Below are 19,881 nucleotides of genomic sequence, written 5' to 3'. Positions count from 1 at the left end.
CCCACCCGTGAGAGCGGGGGCGCCCCTTCACAAGGTAGAATTGGTGTTGGACTTGGCTGACTTTTGGGTCCAAGGTTTTTTCTGACCCTGAGGTCTTTTAAACCCAGATGGTTGAGGCAGTCGATACCGCTTGGGGGTGGAAGCACTAGGCCCTGGAGCGTTGGAAATTTTAAAGGAGGGTTGTTTATTCTTCCTTTTGACAGGAAGTAAGAGATTTTCTGGATATATTTATCCAGATCCTCACCAAACAGGCGTTCTCCATGGAAGGGAAAAGCTGCGAGCAGCCTTTTACATGGTATTTCAGCAGACCAGTTTTTTAACCACAAGACCCTGTGCGTATGTATTGACAGTAGCGCAAAGTGCGACATCTGCTGGATTGAGTCCTTTAATGCGTCCACTGCAATACCTCCTGACAAGGTAGGTTCCTAACCAACCTTTTAAAGCGGTCTTTCAGGGACTGGCAAACTCCGATAGCCGCTACTGCTGGCTGCACTGCTGAACCAGCCACCGCAAAGGAGGCTTTTAGCAAGGACTCTAGCTTCTTATCAGCCGGATCTTTAAAAACTTGGGCATTATCCACTGGACAGGTTAGACTTTTATTTACTGAAGAAATGGCGGCATCAACCAAAAGGTGTACTCCATTTCTTCCTGAACTTTTCCTCCATAGGATATAACAGTGAGAACCTCTTTGGAGGTAAGTATATCCTATCAGGGTGATCCAAATCTGCGTAAATCACCTGCTCCAATAATGGATGCAAAGGGAAAGCCTGGGAACCCTGCTTAGGTCGCAAGGATCCTAAAGTAGAGCAGGAGAGTCCTGGCTTCTGAACCGGGGGTAATTTAAACCCAGCTCGTACTATCTCAGCCAGAGATTGGATAAACAATTTTTCGGGGTGGGAAGCTGAAAATGGTTCCTCTGAACCAGAATCCTCAGCCGAGGAATTCTCAGCCTCTCCTTCCTCCCGGTCTTTTATGGCCACCTCCTCCAAATCCTCTGCCCATTCTGGTTCCAGATCACCTGGACCTATCTGGCTACGGGAGTCCTGGTGCTCAAGTGACTCACCACTGGGGCCAGGCTCCGGAGACGGCGATCTATTACGTTTTCTCCCCCCCGTGTTACTGAGGCAATCATACCAGCTATTTTGCCCTCAAGGCCCGCTAGGGCAGATGCAAAGTCATCCTTAGTAAGCTGAGGCAGGAACATTGGTAGTGGCCACAACGCCTGACAGCTGCAGTGGCTCAGCCAGGCCAGAAGCCGCAAGTCTTTCAGGGGAGACTGAGGCTGCATCAGCATGAGGTTGGTCTCCTGTTATTAAAGGAGGAACTCTTACCCCAGTACTTGCTCTGCTCCCTGTACCTCGTTTTCTGGAAGACATTGCTTACAAGACAAGAAAAGTATTCTCACTGAACCACAAGCCTGTAACTAGCGTATATGTAGTTGTCACGGCTTGTAAAAAACTCCTGTCAAACTTGTTGCAACTGTGTCCAAAAACTTCCAGGCTCACGTGCCCAAGTACAGCTGCTCTGTGTCTCCACAGCGCATGCCAGGAGCTCCAGCCTTTATGAAGCCTGTCCATGACCTCGACCGTGCAGAACGTGCGCACGCGTCTGCAGCATACACACAAATGCGGGCATCTGCCGCGCCCACGGCACATGCTGTGCACGTCCGTAGCGCACAGGCCCACCCGTGGTGCACGCGCGCACACCCGCTGCACGCACCGCTACAAGTTCACGCCGCAGCCGGTCAGTCTGTAACAGCTGTTACTTACACAAGGCATATCGTGGTTAGAGGTAAAAAACAGTCTTAGGAATCCCAGAGGGAGTATTCACTGTTCCACGCTGCGGGACCTGTTTTACCAGGCCCAATCTTCCCCCATCACGGCGGGTAGCGCCTCTATGGACCTTCAAGGACCGGGTTCCCCATATTTGGGGTCCACACCCTTGGACCTGTAAGGCACCCTTCTGATTACCTTGGGTAAATATATGACCAGGAATACCAATTTTAACAAGGGTCCAGTGCCATATAGAACACGTTACAGGCAAAACCTCGTTCTTGAACCGAGGCTCGGGTACCATCCACTTTAGCTTTCTTGTGCCATCCGAATGGATATGATCAGAACATCCTCACTGGGACATCATTGAAGAATTTGAAGAGCTTCAACAGCCATGACCATCACCTTCAAGACACTGGCGAAAAAACTGAGATACTTCCCGTGTGGGAGGGGTTATATGGGAGGAACCGCCTTACTTTTGGTTGCCAGTGTCCAATCACCTAAAGGTAGCGTATAACCCAGATAGTCATTACTATGGTGCTCTGTGTCCCATGATGTACGATAAAGAAATGTGTCCCGTGATGTACGATAAAGAAATGTATATTTTTATACAATTTTGGTGTTTTTGCTGCATATAAAGTCCCATCCCTGAGGGGGGTTTCCTATTACATAGCCCGCAGTGCTGACTGAGAAAACCCAACAGGGTGGTTTTACAGAAGTCATTTGGCAGAGCGACTTCTGTGCAATCAAAGTGCCCACACATGGATTAAAATTTGTCTGGTCAGTGCTAAACAGGCTGAATTTTGATACAGGTATGGCCAGCTTTAAAGTAGTTGTAAACCTCAGACACAAAATATGAACAACAAAGCATAGCCCTCCATAGTGTGTACTTGTCTCAATTAAAAGTGTAATTTCTATCTGCTGCTTCATTTCTCTGCTATCGGCATGAATCACTTCTGACAAGTTTTCCTGACTCCAAGAGAAAAAGGGTGACGGGGAGGGACCTCTAACAGATTGAGTATCTTCCCTTTAATCAGCGCTCAGGAGTTCTCCCTCTCAGAGCTCTACAGAGTGCAACTTCAGTTCAGGCCCTGTTTCCTGAACTATCAGACAAGCTTATAAAATATTGCACCTTGGACAGCTGTAGAGAAGAGAAGACTGCAGATAGACAGGTACAACTAATGTAGGAGGATTTGTTTTTTCTCTGTGTGTCACCTGAGGTGTTTGTAAGAGTTTGCAACCAATTAAAAAGGAACAGCACAGAGTCCCATCTTGTCCCCAGTGCCTCTTATTTCAAGTCTATAAACAAAAGGCTCTATGGATTGTAATTCATAGGTCTGCAATTTTAGCCACCATTCTAGTGGATTTGGCAGAGGCATCCACAAAAAAAAAAAAAAAAAAAAAACCGACGGCAGCTTTGTTACTCTGTCCAAAAGCATACTCATTAAAGAGCGAATATACTTACTTTTACAGTAGCCTCTGCATTGAAAAACTGTCATTTTACTGGTCCCTGGCTGACTTAATTATTCTACCCTTCAGGTGGATTGAATGCCCGTTTGAACTGCCACTCGCTGTGGGTTACATTTTAGTCAGGTTGAAAAAAAAGATACAAGTCCATCTAGTTCAACCAAAAAAAAAAAAATACAATCCCATATACACAATCCTTCACCCACAGTTGATCCAGAGGATCCAATTTTCTACAGCAGGGGAAAAAATTCCTTCCTGATCCACCGAGAGGCAATCAGATTTTCCCTGGCTTAACTTTACCTATAAAATGTTAATATAACTGGGTACTATGTAGATTTAAGAAAGAATCCAGGCCTTTTTTAAAGCAATCTACTGAGCTTGCCAGAACCACCTCTGGAGGGAGTCTATTTCACATTTTCACAGCTCTTACTGTGAAGAATCCTTTTCGTATTTGGAGAGGAAATCTTTTTCCTCTAGATGTAAAGAGTGCCCCCTTGTCCTCTGTGATGACCTTAAAGTGAATAACTTAACACCAAGTTCACTATATGGACCAATTATGTATTTGTACATGTTGCTCATATCCCCCCTTAACCACTTAAAGCGGAGTTCCATTCAAAAATGGAACGTCCGCATTTTTTTGGGGGGGGGGGACCCTCTTTTTAGAGGGTTCCAGCTCCCACGTCCTCCCTGGGCACCACAGCCAGACGCCCACAGTGACAATGCCGGCGCCGAAGAGGGAGAGGAGGGGGACAGGTGAGTGTCCGATTATTAAAAGTCAGCAGCTGCAGTATTTGTTTATTTTTTTCTAAATAAAAAAAATGTGTAACAGTAAAGTTAAAGTTTTTTATATTGTGAAAGATAATCTTATGTCAAGCAAATTGATACCCAACATGTCACGCTTCAAAATTGAGCCCGCTTGTGGAATGGCGACAGCTTTTTACCCTTAAAAATCTCCATAGGCGATGTTTAAAAAAAACAGCTCAGAAGGATGGGGCGCGTTAAAAATTTTTTTTTTTACTTATTTATTTTACTTTTTATTTTTACACTGTTCTTTAAAAAAAAAAAAGTTGTGCCACGTTTATTCCAATTACAAGGAATGTAAACAGCCCTTGTAATAGAAAAAAAGCATGACAGGACCTCTTTAATGTGAGATCTGGGGTATTTACACTAAAATGCAATAAAAAAAAAAAAAGTCCCTTTAAGAGCATTGGGCAGAAGTGACGTATTAAAGTTGCTTCCACCCTGCAATGGTATGGAGCCGAGCGGGGGCCATCTTCCCCTCAGTCAGCTCCATACCACAGACTGACCGACAGAAAGCACCGAAGTGCGGCGGGAGGGGGGCCCCCCTCTCCTGCCTTGATAAAAGTGATCTTGTGGCAAATCCGCTGCAAAGACCACTTTTATCTGAAAGCGGACCGCCCGCTGAAGAAGAGGATACCGGGGTTATGGCAGCTAGCTGCTGCCATAACAACTAAATTCCTCTTCAATCAGCCGACGTATAACGACGGCAGGTGGTCGGCAAGTGGTTAATCTCCTTTTCTCAAGAGAGAATAAATTCAGTTAACTAATCTTTCCTCTAGACTGAGATCCTCCATGCCACTTATCAGTTTGGTTGCCCTTCTCTGCACTTTCTCCAGTACCCCGATACCCTTTTTGAGAACTGGTGCCCAAAACTGAACTGCATATTCCAGATGAGGTCTTACTAATGATTTGAATAGGGGCAAAATGATCTCTCTCTCTCTGGAGTCCATACCTCTCTTGATACAAGAAAGGACTTTGCTTGATTTGGAAACTGCAGCTTGGCATTGCATGCTTTTATTGAGCTTATGATCTATCAAAACTCCCAGATTCTTCTCCACCATTGATTCCCCAGTTGTACTCCCCCTAGTATGTATGATCCATGCATATTCTTAGCTGCCAAGTGCATAATTTTACATTTATCAACATTAAACCTCATTTGCCACTTAGTTGCCCAATTAGAGGCATTGAGGTTGGCTTGTAAATAAGGACGTTATTCCACTACATAGCTTAGTGTCATCTGCAAAGACAGAAATTTTTCTTTTAATCCCAGACCCAATATCATTTATAAACTCATACATCTTGTAATGATGCATGAGCCAGCAGTAGGAACCACTGTGCCCAGTAGAGGAGCAGGTATTTCATACATTGATAGTGTAGAATACTTAAAGCAGACAGGGAGCAGTAAAGCAATGTTTTTTGAAAAACACATGGGCTGATGGAAAGGTACAGTAAGTATACCCTGTACTGAAATTGCTTACTCTGATTTCACTATTCACTAAAACTAATTACAAATGCATGTAAACGTGCGTGCGAAACTGATCCCTGAACGTGGGGATTGAGATGTAAATGAGCGCTAAAGCAGTTACTGCAACAGTTTTTTTGTTTTCTTTTGGGGGAAAAAAAAAAAAAAGATTTTAACTATATGAATAAAAACTGACCACTGTTAGCTCCATCAGTGTTTTATGGTTTGTCCCAACACCTGTAACTGCCACTTTTGCTGGGATGCTTGGGCCGTTATTGGAAGTAGAAAATGAATGGATCTACTTGCAGGATCAGCAGGTAATAAAAAACTAAATAAGCTGGGGGTGGGAGAATGTGCCGTTCAGATGCACCTCCTCCAATCACAGAACACGTTGCATTCTGTCCAAGGAATGCATGGCTTTTTCCTAAAGGAGGATAGGGTACAGTGAACGACTCCCACTGTAATCAGTGTACTACACCCAAAACTGGAAATCTTTGCACTGGATGCTTGGCACTTACAGGAGCGTAAATAGTGGTGCCATAGGCGTCGTTAAGGTGGGGCTATTGAGGCTGGAGCCCCGAATGTGGGGCCAATAGCCCCGAGTGTCTAAGCACCGGTGTTCTGTCGAAAACCGGGTGCCCGGCTAGCAAATAGTGCCCAGGTGTAACTGCGCATGCCCCGCCCGGAGCCTCAGAACAGCTGAGTTTACGATCAGCTGTTGTCTCGCGTTGCCGAGGCACGTTCATGTAGGCGAGGGACGGATACTTCAATGATGGGCAGTGCTGGGGACGGAATTTGTATCGATGGGCAAAGCCTGAGGAAAGCAGCAGGAGAACGCAGGTGCGGCGATGCCCCCTTCTCCCTCAACCTCTGCTGAATAGTGGCCGTGGTGGCTGGGACTGGGACAGAATGACGATTAAAGAAAAAAAGTCTCTCTCTCTCTCGATCTCTCTCTCTCGATATTAAAGTATTGTAAATCATATCAATACTATGACAAACAAAATAAAATACAATAAACACCCTGTGACAAGTGAAGGTCACTGTATCATCAGTGACAAAAATTAAAGTCCATAAAACAGTCTAGATTTTGACTCCATGACTTCAAACGTATGTTTCTATAACAGTTGTGTTATTCCAAGTCTTCCACCACACCGCATGTGCTTCCGCTCCTCTTAACCACTAAAGCCCCGGACCATTTGGCTGGCCAAAGACCAGAGCACTTTTTGCGATTCGGCACTGCGTCGACTTAACTGACAATTGCACGGTCGTGAGACGTGGCTCCCAAACAAAATTGACGTCCTTTTTTTCCCACAAAAAGAGCTTTCTTTTGGTGGTGTTTGATCACCTCTGCGGTTTTTATTTTTTGCGATATAAACAAAAAAGAGCGACAATTTTGAAAAAAAAGCTACATATTTTTTACTATAATAAATATCCCCCAAAAATATATAAAGAAACATTTTTTCCTCAGTTTAGGCCGATACGTATTCTTCTACATATTTTTGGTAAAAAAAAAAAAAAAAAAAAAAAAATCGCAATAAGCGTTTATTGATTGGTTTGCGCAAAAGTTATAGCGTCTACAAAAAAGGGGATACTTTTATGGCATTTTTTATTAATAATTTTTTTGTACTAGTAATGGCGGCGATCAGCGATTTTTATCATGACTGCGACATTATGGGAGGACAGATAGGACACTTTTGGCGCGATTAAAAATGCATTGATTACTATGTAAATGTGACTGGCAGTGAAGGGGTTAACCACTAGGTGGCGCTGTAGGGGTTGAGTGTGTCCTAGGGAGTGATTCTAACTGTGGGGGGATGGGCTGTGTGTGACACGACACTGATCACCGCTCCCGATTACAGGGAGCGGTAATCAGTGTCAGTGTCATTAGGCAGATCAGGGAAATGCTTGTTTACATTAGCATTGCCCTGTTCTTCCTCTCCGTGAAACGATCGCAGGTATCCCCGCAGACATCGAGTCTGCGGGACCCGAGATCACGCTCACAGAGCTCCCGGCGCCACGCGCCCACAAGCCACCTCTTAACCTCCCTGGCGGTATGATTATTTCGGATTTTAGGTGCTGAAAGCGGTACAATTATTTTGCATGGAAATTTGGCGTTTTATATTGTAGGTCTGTAAATCTTAACAATAACACACTTAAATCTGTCCAAACCAGAGTCTAGTAGATATCCCGGGTATGATAAAGTTTGAAACACAAAAACATAAATTATAATATAATAAATAAAAATAAATAATTAAAAAAATTTAAAAAAATAGTAATAAAATAAATTTCCCCACAATTCACTATCGCTCAATTGTGCAAGTGTTCTAATTTACTATCGCTGTTTTCTAGCTGGTCTAAAGCCACTTTTGACGTAAAGGGACACTTTTTGGTTGCTATGGACAATCTCCAGTTTCCAGGCAGAAAGAACAGTGTATATCATGTAAAAGTGCATGCAGGGCATGGGCCAGAGCACTGGGGACAAAAGGGATGTGAAATCATTTCATACAGTACTGTAATCTGTAAGATTACAGTACTGTATGTGTTATGATTTTGACTTTTTTTTTAATTTGCCGCCAGGCTCCGCCCCCGTGCGTCGCGCCGCTCGCAGGGAACGGAGCCTGGCACGGAGAGGCTTCGGAGGAGGACGGAGCCCTCGGACACTGCGGGGGACATCGCAGGATCCCGGGGACAAGGTAAGTAACGCCGCCCCAGGATCCTGCAATGCGATCCCGAGTGTGGCTCGGGGTTACCGCTAATGGTACTGAATTTTAACCCCGAGCCACACTCGGGAAAACCGCCAGGGAGGTTAAAGGCCAACGTACAGGTACGTTAATCTGTCTGTACGTGCCCTTCTGCCGCAGTATATCTGCATGAGGAGGTCGGGAAGCGGTTAAGAAACGCACTCACCAAATTCATGTGCCTTGCACGCTCATGCTCGGCAGAAGTGCAGCTAAGAATTGAGTCTACACAAGTACCCCCATAGCAAGTTGCTTGCCATAGGGGCACTCTGAAGGCAGGAGGGGCCAGAAGCACCAGCAGGGGACCGGGGCTGCTGTGTAAAACTATTGCACAGAGCAGGTAAGTATGACATATTTATTATTAAAAAAAAAAAATTAAAAATCCAGTGTTTACAATCACTTTAGGGGTTCTGTGTAAGGAAGATCAGCATTTTAACCTAGAGAAGCTGGAGGTAATATAAGGCATTACAATTAAATTTATTTTCAATTACTTTTATTAAAGTTTTCACAGTACAGGTAAAAAAGACCTTGGCATCCCTTTGAACATTGTATAGTATTCACAGTCCATCATACATACAATACAAGCAAGGAATACATCTCTTTTTCCTTCAAAGCCATTTCCTTCAAGGCCAAGTCCTGATGTAAACTGTACCTTATCTACTTTAGTATTTGTGGTTTATGTACCAGACCATACAATGGTTCCTCCACCTTACATCATATTCTGTGGCCTTATGCATGCTCTATAACCTAGGTCTCAGAGTACGTCCCGCCCGCTGGGAGACACCAGCTCCCCAGCTATCTATTGGGGGAGCCTGGCTTTCCAGACCTCATTAGACCAGTGTCTTAACGAGGGAAAAGGGAATAGATTATAAAAGGAAGGAAAATGGGCTCAGAGTTAATGGGGGGCAGAGTTGGGGAGGGGGTTGGCTCCACGCTCCTTGTCATGTCATTCAAGAAGGGTCCTGGTTCGTGATTGTCCGGGGATCATTTGTTAGGTATCTGATCCATGGGTCCCATACTTTGTTAAACAACTTCATTTTATCCTGCATAACCGCTGTTAGTCTTTCATTTAACATAAGCCATGACATTTTGTGTTTAAGTTGGTCGAATGGTAGGGCTGCAGACTTCCAGTTTCTTGCTTTTGTGATTTTAGTTGATACGAGTATAAATGTAGGAAGCCTTCTATGGTTTTTTGAGGCTTCAACTACCCTGCCACCCAGGAGTGCGCGTTTCGCGGATTAGGTTAATCTGGGTGAGGGTGGATATAAAGTTGTAGACCCTGATCCAGAGTCTCTTTACTTTGGGACATGTCCACCATATATGGTATGCTGTTCCCACCTAGCCACATCCCCGAAAGCACCCCGGGTACAAAAGTGGCCAGTCTGACCGGTACCATATACCATTTTAATAAAAGCTTATAATTAGCTTCTATAATTGAGGTGTTGGCAAGAGATCGAGAAGCTGTCAATGCTATCGAGTGCCATTCCTCAAGATCTAAGGTTTCTTGAAAATCTTGTTCCCATTGAATCATATAATTCGGTTTTTCAAGATATGTGTTAAAATCGTATATATAGCCAATATATGACCCCTGAGTTTATCATATTGTCAACACGTGTTCCAAGGGAGTCATTGTCACTAGATCACCCTTGCGTGCTAAGGTTTGCATACAGTGGTGTATTTGGGTGAATCTGTAGTGTTCAGTGTTTAGTAGTTGATATTTTTCCATCAAAGATCTTTCAGATAGCAGATCTGTGATCATAAGGGTATGCTATCTGTATAAGGCCCTACAATTAAATTTTAAAGGAAAAAATAACCTTTGTAAAAAATAATAATAAATTCACATCTTTTTGCAGGTAAAAAAATAAAAATGTGCATTCATTTTTATTTTTTTTTACTACACGCCTGCAAAGCATTTTCGTGGGTGCAAAGCAGGGCTCTTGAAGACTGTCATCGTCATCGTACCTCGTATGAGCAGGTAGTTACACATTGACAGGAAGAATCAATGAACTACCTAGAATGCTCAACAGCACCCTGGTAGTTCGTTGAGAACTACAAGCCGACAGCCGCAAAGGCTGTTGGTACTTGTAGTTCTCCCATTCACAGAACTCAGTGAATGAATGAAGCAGCCGGGTGGGTGGAGCCTCATTCGGCAGCTGTTATTTAAAATTGTGACAGCGAGTGTGAGGAGAAGATGCCCAGCTCACTGTCACAACAGGGAATTGGGGGCTGCTAAAACAGAAACATGTTACGCTCTGAAAATGGATGTAATATAGCATGTTACAAAAGGTGAAATTATTCTTTAAAGTAAAAAAGGGGCCACACATTGAATGAAATTTGTCCAATCACTACTGGCCGAAATTCAATTAGTGTATGGCCAGTTTTAGTATAAGCTGCCTCGGTCGGTTGCAGTTGACAGGCAGTACCCCCAACCAAACACAATCCATTAAAGTGAATGGGGCCGTAATGCAACTGCGTGTAATGCATGTTATTGTGGAGGGTCTTCAAAGGTTTGCAGAGGCAGTTAAAGGTCAGGTATCGCCTCTGAGTCGTCCTTTCAAATGTTTCTGAAAATCATTCTGGGGACAGCAATGACAGCAGCACATGTCAACGAGGCTTCTCTCACATGGGCAAATAAAAACAGCTGGTTGAGTCAGCTTTACTGCCCTTTGACCGTCCTCCTGAAGTCCGCAATATAGCCTGTGATACTATTCGATGTGCCGAGTTGACAGTGGGCAATGTCTGTCAAACTCGGCCATATATATCAATAAGGCCCCCCCAACCCCAGCAACTGTGAGTCAAATGCTTGGTTTGCTGTTGCCGTGCATTAGTTCCATTGAAAATTGCTACTCACAAAAAAAAAAAAAAAACAACCACACAGGAATTAGGGGGTGACACGTTCGCACTATGAAAAACAATCTGCTGCCGATTGCTTTTTAAAGAATTGCTCAGTGTGAACCCAGCCTAATTCCCCCTACATACAATCCAAAAATCGGACAACAGATCGTCCGTTTTTTTTGTATGCTTGTCGTTTATCGAACATGAAGTGTTTACTAAAGTTACGAAAATCCTCGTACGTCGGAATGAAAAAAAGGATTAAAAAATCAGGACGTGATGTCATGAGTTGTAATGTATTTGTATTACATTTTCGGACGATAACTGTACTGATTAACCACTTGCCGACCGCCTAACGCAAATATACTGCGGCAGAATGGCACGGGCAGGCAAAATCACGTACCCGTTGCCCGAGGCGGTCGGCATCATTAAGGGAGCGATCCAGGCTGAGGGGGAGACCACTCATGGCCACCCCCTCGCGATCGCTCCCGACGAATGAGAATCTTCCTCTGCTGCTGTATAGTAAACAGCATCAGAGGAAGTGATGTCATCTCTCCTCGGGTCGGTATTTTCGGTATTTTCCGTTCTGGCGCCGAGGAGAGAAGACATCTGAGTAAGCGCACAAACACTACACTTACAGTAAAACACACTAGGCACACATTTCACCCCCCGATCACCCCCCCGTCACAGTGACACCAATAGCAGTTTTTTTTTTCCCCTGATTACTGCATTGGTGTCAATTTGTGACAGTTAGAAGTGGTAGGGCAGTTAGTATTAGCCCCCTTTAGGTCTAGGGTACCCCCCTAATAAAGTTTTAAACCCTTGATCACCCCCCGTCCCCAGTGTCACTAAGCGATCGTTTTTCTGATCGCTGTATTAGTGTCACTGTTGACGCTAGTTAGGGAGGTAAATATATAGGTTTGCCGTCAGCGTTTTATAGCGTCAGGGACCCCCATATACTACCTAATAAAGGTTTTAACCCCTTGATTGCCCCCTAGTTAACCCTTTAACCAGTGATCACCGTATAACTGTTACGGGTGATGCTGGTTAGTTAGTTTATTTTTTATAGTGTCAGGGCACACGCCGTTTATTACCTAATAAAGATTTAGCCCCCTAATCGCCCGGCGGTGATATAAGTTAGGTTTTAGGGTCAGATAGGGTCTGCGTCGCCCCAGGCAGCGTCAGGTTAGCGCCAGTACCGCTAACACCCACGCACGCACCATACACCTCCCATAGTGGTTTAGTATCTGAACGGATCAATATCTGATCCGATCAGATCTATACTAGCGTCCCCAACAGTTTAGGGTTCCCAAAAATGCAGTGTTAGCGGGATCAGCCCAGATACCTGCTAGCACCTGCGTTTTGCCCCTCCGCCCGGCCCACCCCAGACCACCCAAGTGCAGTATCGATCGGTCACTGTCACTTACAAAACACTAAACGCATAACTGCAGAGTCAGGCCTGATCCCTGCGATCGCTAACAGTTTTTTTGGTAGTGTTTTGGTGAACTGGCAAGCACCAGCGGCCTAGTACACCCCGGTCGTAGTCAAACCAGCACTGCAGTAACACTTGGTGATGTGGCGAGTCCCATAAGTGCAGTTCAAGCTGATGAGGTGGCAAGCACAAGTAGTGTCCCGCTGCCACCAAGAAGACAAACACAGGCCCGTCGTGCCCATAATGCCCTTCCTGCTGCATTCGCCAATCCTAATTGGGAACCCACCACTTCTGCAGCACCCATACTTCCCCCATTCACATCCCCAACCAAATGCAGTCAGGTGCATGAGAGGCATTTTCTTTATCTCCTCCCAAGTACCCCTACCCAATGAACCCCCCCAAAAAAGATGTCGTGTCTGCAGCATGCGCGGATATAGGCGTGACACCTGCTATTATTGTCCCTCCTGTCCTGACAATCCTGGTCTTTGCATTGGTGAATGTTTTGAACGCTACCATACACTAGTTGAGTATTAGCGTAGGGTACAGCATTGCACAGACTAGGCACACTTTCACAGGGTCTCCCAAGATCCCATTTCATTTTGAGAGACCCGAACCTGGAACCGGTTACAGTTATAAAAGTTACAGTTACAAAAAAAAAAAAGGTGTAAAAAAAAAAAAAAAAAAAACCCACACACAAAAAATATATAAAATAAAAAAAACAAAAATAGTTGTCGTGTTATTGTTCTCTCTCTCTCTCTCTCTCTCTCTCTCTCTCTCGATTCTCGCTCTATTGTTCTGCTCTTTTTTACTGTATTCTATTCTGCAATGTTTTATTGTTATTATCAATCTCTTTTTTTCGTTCAGCATACAGGCTGCATGAAAAAAAAGATTACAATATATGCCCAACAAGGACCAGCAACGTACTGGTATGTTGCTGGACTTTGAGTGGTTATACCAGAATGATGCCTGCAGGTTTAGGTATCATTCTTTTCAGCCAGCGGTCAGCTGTCATGTAAAAGCAATCCTAGCAGCTAATTAGCGTCTAGACTGCTTTTACAAGCAGTGGGAGGGAATGTCCCCCCCTCCCACCATCTTCCATGTTTTTCTCTGGCTCTCCTGTCCCAACAGGGTACCTGAGAATGCAGCCGGTGATTCGGCCAGCTGACCACAGAGCTGATCAGAGACCAGAATGGCTCCAATCATCTCTATGGCCTAAGAAACCGGAAGCTACGAGCATTTCATGACTTAGATTTCGCCGGATGTAAACAGCGCCATTGGGAAATTGGGAAAGCATTTTATCACACTGATCTTGGTGTGGTCAGATGCTTTGAGGGCAGAGGAGAGATCTAGGGTCTAATAGACCCCAATTTTTTCAAAAAAAGGAGTACCTGTCACTACCTAATGCTATCATAGGGGATATTTACATTCCCTGACATAACAATAAAAATTATAAAAAAATAAATAAAAAAAAAAAAAAAGGGAACAGTTTAAAAATAAGATAAAAAAGCAAAAAAATAAATAAATAAATAAAAGCACCCCTGTCCCCCCCCTGCTCTCGCGCTAAGGCGAATGCAAGCGTTGGTCTGGCGTCAAACGTACAGAGCAATTGCACCATGCATGTGAGGTATCACCGCGAAGGTCAGATCGAGGGCAGTAATTTTAGCAGTAGAACTCCTCTGTAAATCTAAAGTGGTAACCTGTAAAGACTTTTCAAAATGTATGTAGTTTGTTGCCACTGCACGTTTGTGCGCAATTTTAAAGCATGTCATGTTTGGTATCCATGTACTCGGCCTAAGATCATCTTTTTTATTTCATCAAACATTTGGGCAATATAGTGTGTTTTAGTGCATTCAAATTAAAAAAAAGTGTGTTTTTTCCCCAAAAAATGCGTTTGAAAAATCACTGCGCAAATACTGTCTGAAAAAAAAAATGAAACACCCACCATTTTAATCTGTAGGGCCTTTGCTTTAAAAAAATATATAATGTTTTGGGGGTTCAAAGTAATTTTCTTGCAAAGAAAAATTATTTTTTCATGTAAACAAATAGTGGCAGAAAGGGCTTTGTCTTCAAAGGGTTAGAAGAGTGGGTGATGTGTGACATAAGCTTCTAAATGTTATGCATAAAATGCCAGGACAGTTCAAACCCCCCCCAAATTACCCCATTTTGGAAAGTAGACACCCCAAGCTATTTGCTGAGAGGCATGTCGAGTCTATGGAATATTTTATATTGTGACACAAGTTGCGGGAAAAGACAATTTTTTCTTTTTTTTTGCACAAAGTTGTCACTAAATGATATATTGCTCAAACATGCCATGGGAATATGTGAAATGACACCCCAAAATACATTCTGTTGCTTCTCCTGAGTACGGGGATACCACATGTGTGAGACTTTTTGGGAGCCTAGCCGCATACGGGACCCCAAAAATCAAGCACCGCCTTCAGGGTTTCTAAGGGTGTAAATTTTTTATTTCACTCCTCACTGCCTATCACAGTTTCGGAGGCCATTGAATGCCCAGATGGCACAAATCCCCCCCAAATGACCCCATTTTGGAAAGTAGACACCCCAAGCTATTTGCTGAGAGGTATAGTGAGTATTTTGCAGACCTTGCTTTTCGTCACAAAGTTTTGAAAATTGAAAAAAAAAATACATTTTTCTTTTCTTTCTTTATTTTCAAAATCAAACGAGAGCTGCAAAATACTCACCATGCCTCTCAGCAAATAGCTTGGGGTGTCTACTTTCCAAAATGGGGTCATTTGGTGCGGGGGGGGGGGGTTGTGCCATCTTGGCATTTTATGGCCTTCGAAACTGTGATAGGTAGTGAGGAGTGAAATCAAAAAATTACGCCCTTAGAAATCCTAAAGGCGGTGATTGGTTTTCGGGGCCCCGTACACAGCTAGGCTTTTTTTTTGCAAAAAAAAAAGTTTGTCATTCTCCCGCAACTTGTGGCAAAATATAAAATATTCCATGGACTCAACATGCCTCTCAGCAAATAGCTTGGGGTGTCTACTTTCCAAAATGGGGTCATTTGGGGGGGGGGGGGGTGTTGAACTGTCCTGGTATTTTATGGCCTTCAAAACTGTGATAGGTAGTGAGGAGTGGAATCAAAACTTTACGCCCTTAGAAATCCTGAAGGCAGTGCTTGGTTTTCGGGGCCCCGTATGCGGCTAGGCTCCCAAAGAGTCCCACACATGTGGTATCCCCGTACTCAGAAGCAGCTAAAAGTATTTTGGGGTGCAATTCCACATGTGCCCATGGCCTGTGTGAGCAATATATCATTTAGTGACAACTTTTTGTAAATTTTTTTTTTTTTGTCATTATTCAATCACTTGGGACAAAAAAAAATTAATATTCAATGGGCTCAACAAGCCTCTCAGCAATTTCCTTGGGGTGTCTACTTTCCAAAATGGGGTCATTTGGGGGGGTAGACGCTATAACTTTTTGCGCAAACCAATAAATATACGCTTATTGACATTTTTTTTTACCAAAGACATGTGGCTGAATACATTTTGGACTAAATGTATGACTAAAATTGAGTTTATTGGATTTTTTTTTATAACAAAAAGTAGAAAATATTGTTTTTTTCAAAATTTTCGGTCTTTTTCCATTTATAGTGCAAAAAATAAAAACCACAGAGGTGATCAAATACCATCAAAAAAAAGCTCTATTTGTGGGAACAAAAGGACGCAAATTTAGTTTGGGTACAGCATTGCATGACCGCGCAATTAGCAGTTAAAGCGACGCAGTGCCAAAAATTGTAAAAAGTGCTCTGGTCAGGAAGGGGGTAAAAAGTGGTTAGATGAAAATTGTACAACCTGGCATTGTCCAAAAAAAAATGTTGTGCTTGTCTGATCGGATAATATCGGATGAACTCTCACAATTGGCTCTCGAAAGCTGTGTACTAACGATCCGATTATCGTACAATCGATTTGAAAGTGGTATTTTTCATTATAATTTTCGGATTTTGTGTGTACGGGCCATTAGACAGAGAGTGAATGATGGTGACCACCTTGTAGCTGAGACAGCATTAAAATCCAGAAGAGTGTAAAACTAAAAAGATTTGGGCTTTATGTATATTTAACTGTAATAACAGCAAGCAATGTGATTACCACCTAGAATGATCTGACCAGAGATAGATAGCCGTTTCCTTCTTCTGGCCTAAACTCCCTTCTACACACACCCTGCACCATTCACTCCATCACACACAGGCCCTGGGGATCACTGAACATCGATCAATGGACAAACCGACCACAACCAGCCCACACAGTAAACAGAGACGACACTAACCCCAGGGAAACGGACATATCAGCATAGTTAATACACATCCTGGTTGTTACATGTTGACGAACACAAACAAGAGGATATAAAAAAATATGTATAAAAAAGCACGATCCACTAAACAGCCAGTCGGTTGTATGACTGACCATTCGGGATGACGTCTTTTCACCTGTGTCAGAGAAAGAACTAGGACACCTTTCACCCAGGCGGTCAGTACGTGGCAGTTACTTACAGTTTCAGGTTCTCGTAGAGTAGCGCCATGGTCCACTAATGTTCACAGACTTACACAACGGAATGCCACACAGACAACGTACACACCGGTCTTGTGCACAACACGACCCAGAGCAAGCAAGTCACATTCTGTACTGTACACCAACTTCCTCTGACGTCACCAAGAGCCGACATTTCATCTACGGTGGCTGATAAGGATCCAAGGGCTTTGCTGCTTCAGGGCGGCTGAGAGCTTCGAGGGAGCGGCTAGTCTGCAGAATAAGACTGACAATAGGGAAATGAGTGCTGAGGGAATTAGTAGTCGTTCGTGATGACTCTTAATTCTACTTTTAGTAAAAAAAACACACAACCAGGAAGCTAGCATTTTTGAAATGAGAGTATGAATGGCAGCCCCAACCTATAAGACCCCTTTCACACTGAGGCAGTTTTCAGGCGTCTTAAACGGCCTCCCATGCAGCCCGAATGTGAAAGACCGAGTGCTTTCACACTGGGGCGGTGCGCTTGGTGGACGGTAGAAAAAGTCCTGAAAGCAGCATATTTGGGGTGGTTTGGGAGCGCTGTATACAACTCTACCAAATCGCCCTGCCCATTGAAATGAGCAACACGGGTGCTTTTAATCCCTTCTTCTGCCACTAGCGGGGGTCAAAAGCGACCCGCTAGCAGCCGAAAAGCACAGCTAAAACAGCACTAAAGCGCCGCTAAAACGAGCAGCGCTTTAGCACTAACACGTTACCCAATGTGAAAGTAGCCTAAACTTAAAAGCAAATGTTTATTATATTGTAGCTTACCAATTCTTAGGTGTCATGGCTGCATTAGTTTTCTTTTGTATGCCTCTTTTGAGGGAGTGGTTATGAGAAATGACCTTCCCCAAACAGGGTATTGCGCTAAACCCGTAGGTAAATAAGATAACCAGAACTTTCGCTAAATGGAAGAGTGGGTTTGATAAACGGAAAATGTTATCTTATACATACCATCATTTTCCTTTCCTGTCGCCAATCCAAGGCAGCATACAACTACATGTATGCTGCTGCCATATTGGCACCAGGAAAATAAAGTTGGCAGTTGCTCCACAAAGGACAAGGCCTCTGTAAACAAAAGGGAATTCCCTTCCTGGAAAATTAGCCAGCAATCTAATCAAAGTAATTGGGAGCAGAAGAATTACCGCAACCAACATATACCATGAGGGTCCTTTCACACAGGCTTGTCCACTTGGCGCTGCTCTCCGCTTGTTCGGCATGGATCGATCCACTGATCCCCACTGAGCAAGCGGATGACAGGTCCATCTCCGCTTAATTTGCTGAGACGGACCTGTCAGAGCCCTTCTCTCCTCTATGGGGAGATCAGATGAAAATGGACCACCTGTCCGTTATCATCCAATCTGCCAGACGGATGGAAGATAGGGTCACCATTCGTCTGGATTTCACGCAGAGGATCGGATAGCAACGGGTGTCAGCGGACATGTCATCGCCAACATCTGCTGCTCCATAGGGGTGAATATAGGCTCTGATCAGGTCCACCTGAAAACTTTCAGGCAGACCTGATCGGAAAGCCTGTGCGAAAGGGGCTTAAGGATGCACACAGGTATGGAAATATTATTAGCTTTATATAAGCAAAGATTAATAATGTAACATACATAGGTGTGCACCCCAAAGATCAAACATGTGTGTCTGTATAGATAACTTTCTTTTTTCAACTGCTCCTGAACTCTCCTCTATGTTATCTTAGCAGTACATGTACACAGGATCGTTTACAGTCGTTTCTAGGCAGTTGAGTTTAGAGGATTTTTTGGAATGCAAAAAATGGGTTCAGAATCTGAGTTTAGAGGCATTTCAAGCACAAAACGCTTCTAAACGTGGCTTAATGTGGTAACTCGCGTTTAGCTGCGTTTCGTTTACAGGCGTTTTTCATTTTTGGCCATTTCGAAAAAATGCTTCTAAACGCAAACGCTGCAAAACGCTGCTAAATGCCGCATTTTAACGCTGCAAAATGGACGTTTTGAACGTGGGTTACTATCTGTCAAGTTAAATCATTCAGGAAAGGATGTAAAAATGTCCCGTGTACATGAATCCTTTCAGAAACCATGAATCAGACTGAGACAGAAGTACAGTTAAATCACACTTGTTTAATAATAAAAGTGAATAGAACAAACGTAGTCAATACATAGCCAAAGTTCTGAAACCGGAACGGATAGTCAAAGGCAGAAAGTTAGGAAGCCAGAGATCAGCGTAGTGGAACAGCAAGCAGGATCTGGAGCCAGAAGGAATGTCAGCCAAGCAAGTCTTTAACAGGAAAGCAGGAGATAGTCACTGTGATGTTGACCAAGTCGAAGGCAGAGATCATCTGGGCTGGACGGCTTAAGTAGTCAGGACTGATGAGCATGATATCATCAACAGGTGATTCACTGTGGAGAGATAGGAGCTGGCAATTAGCTGACAGCTGAACAGAGCGCTCAGAGAGGGAAGGGCTGAGCCCAGCCCTGACAGTACCCCCTTCTCTTCGACCCCTCCCCTTCGGAAGACCACCAGACTTCAAGGGAAAACATCTATGGAAATCACGGAGGATGACAGGGGCATGTTCGTCTGAGGATGAGACCCAAGAGCGTTCCTCCGGACTGTACCCTTTCCAATGCACCAAGTACTGTACGGAACCTACAGGAGTCAACAATGGACTGAACTTCATACTCCTCATGGTTCTCAACCTGTACAGGGTGAGGACGTGGCACCGAGGTAGTAAAGCAGTTGCAGACCAAAGGTTTTAATAAGGAGACATGAAATACATTTGAGATACGCATATTAGAAGGAAGGTCTAACGCATAAGCCACTGGGTTAATCCTGCAAAGAATATGGAAAGGCTCAATAAACCGAGGTGCGA

At 43.9% G+C, this 19,881-nt stretch overlaps 1 protein-coding gene across 1 annotated transcript in view; it reads right to left on the bottom strand.

The window, feature by feature from the left end:
• The window catches only part of SACM1L (SAC1 like phosphatidylinositide phosphatase), a 281,982-nt gene extending 264,790 nt beyond the window's left edge, over positions 1-17,192 (bottom strand). Inside the window, exon 1 of the mRNA XM_073630675.1 lies at positions 17,012-17,192. Coding sequence (XP_073486776.1) covers positions 17,012-17,040 — 29 coding nt within the window. The 5' untranslated portion in view covers positions 17,041-17,192. The remainder of the gene's footprint in view (positions 1-17,011) is intronic.
• Between the last annotated feature and the right edge of the window lie 2,689 nt (positions 17,193-19,881).

This window comes from Aquarana catesbeiana, linkage group LG05, assembly GCF_042186555.1.
Source record: "Aquarana catesbeiana isolate 2022-GZ linkage group LG05, ASM4218655v1, whole genome shotgun sequence".
Classification (NCBI taxonomy): Eukaryota; Metazoa; Chordata; class Amphibia; order Anura; family Ranidae; genus Aquarana; species Aquarana catesbeiana.
Note: the sequence above shows the minus strand (reverse complement) of the source record. Positions and strands in the feature narration are given on the sequence as shown.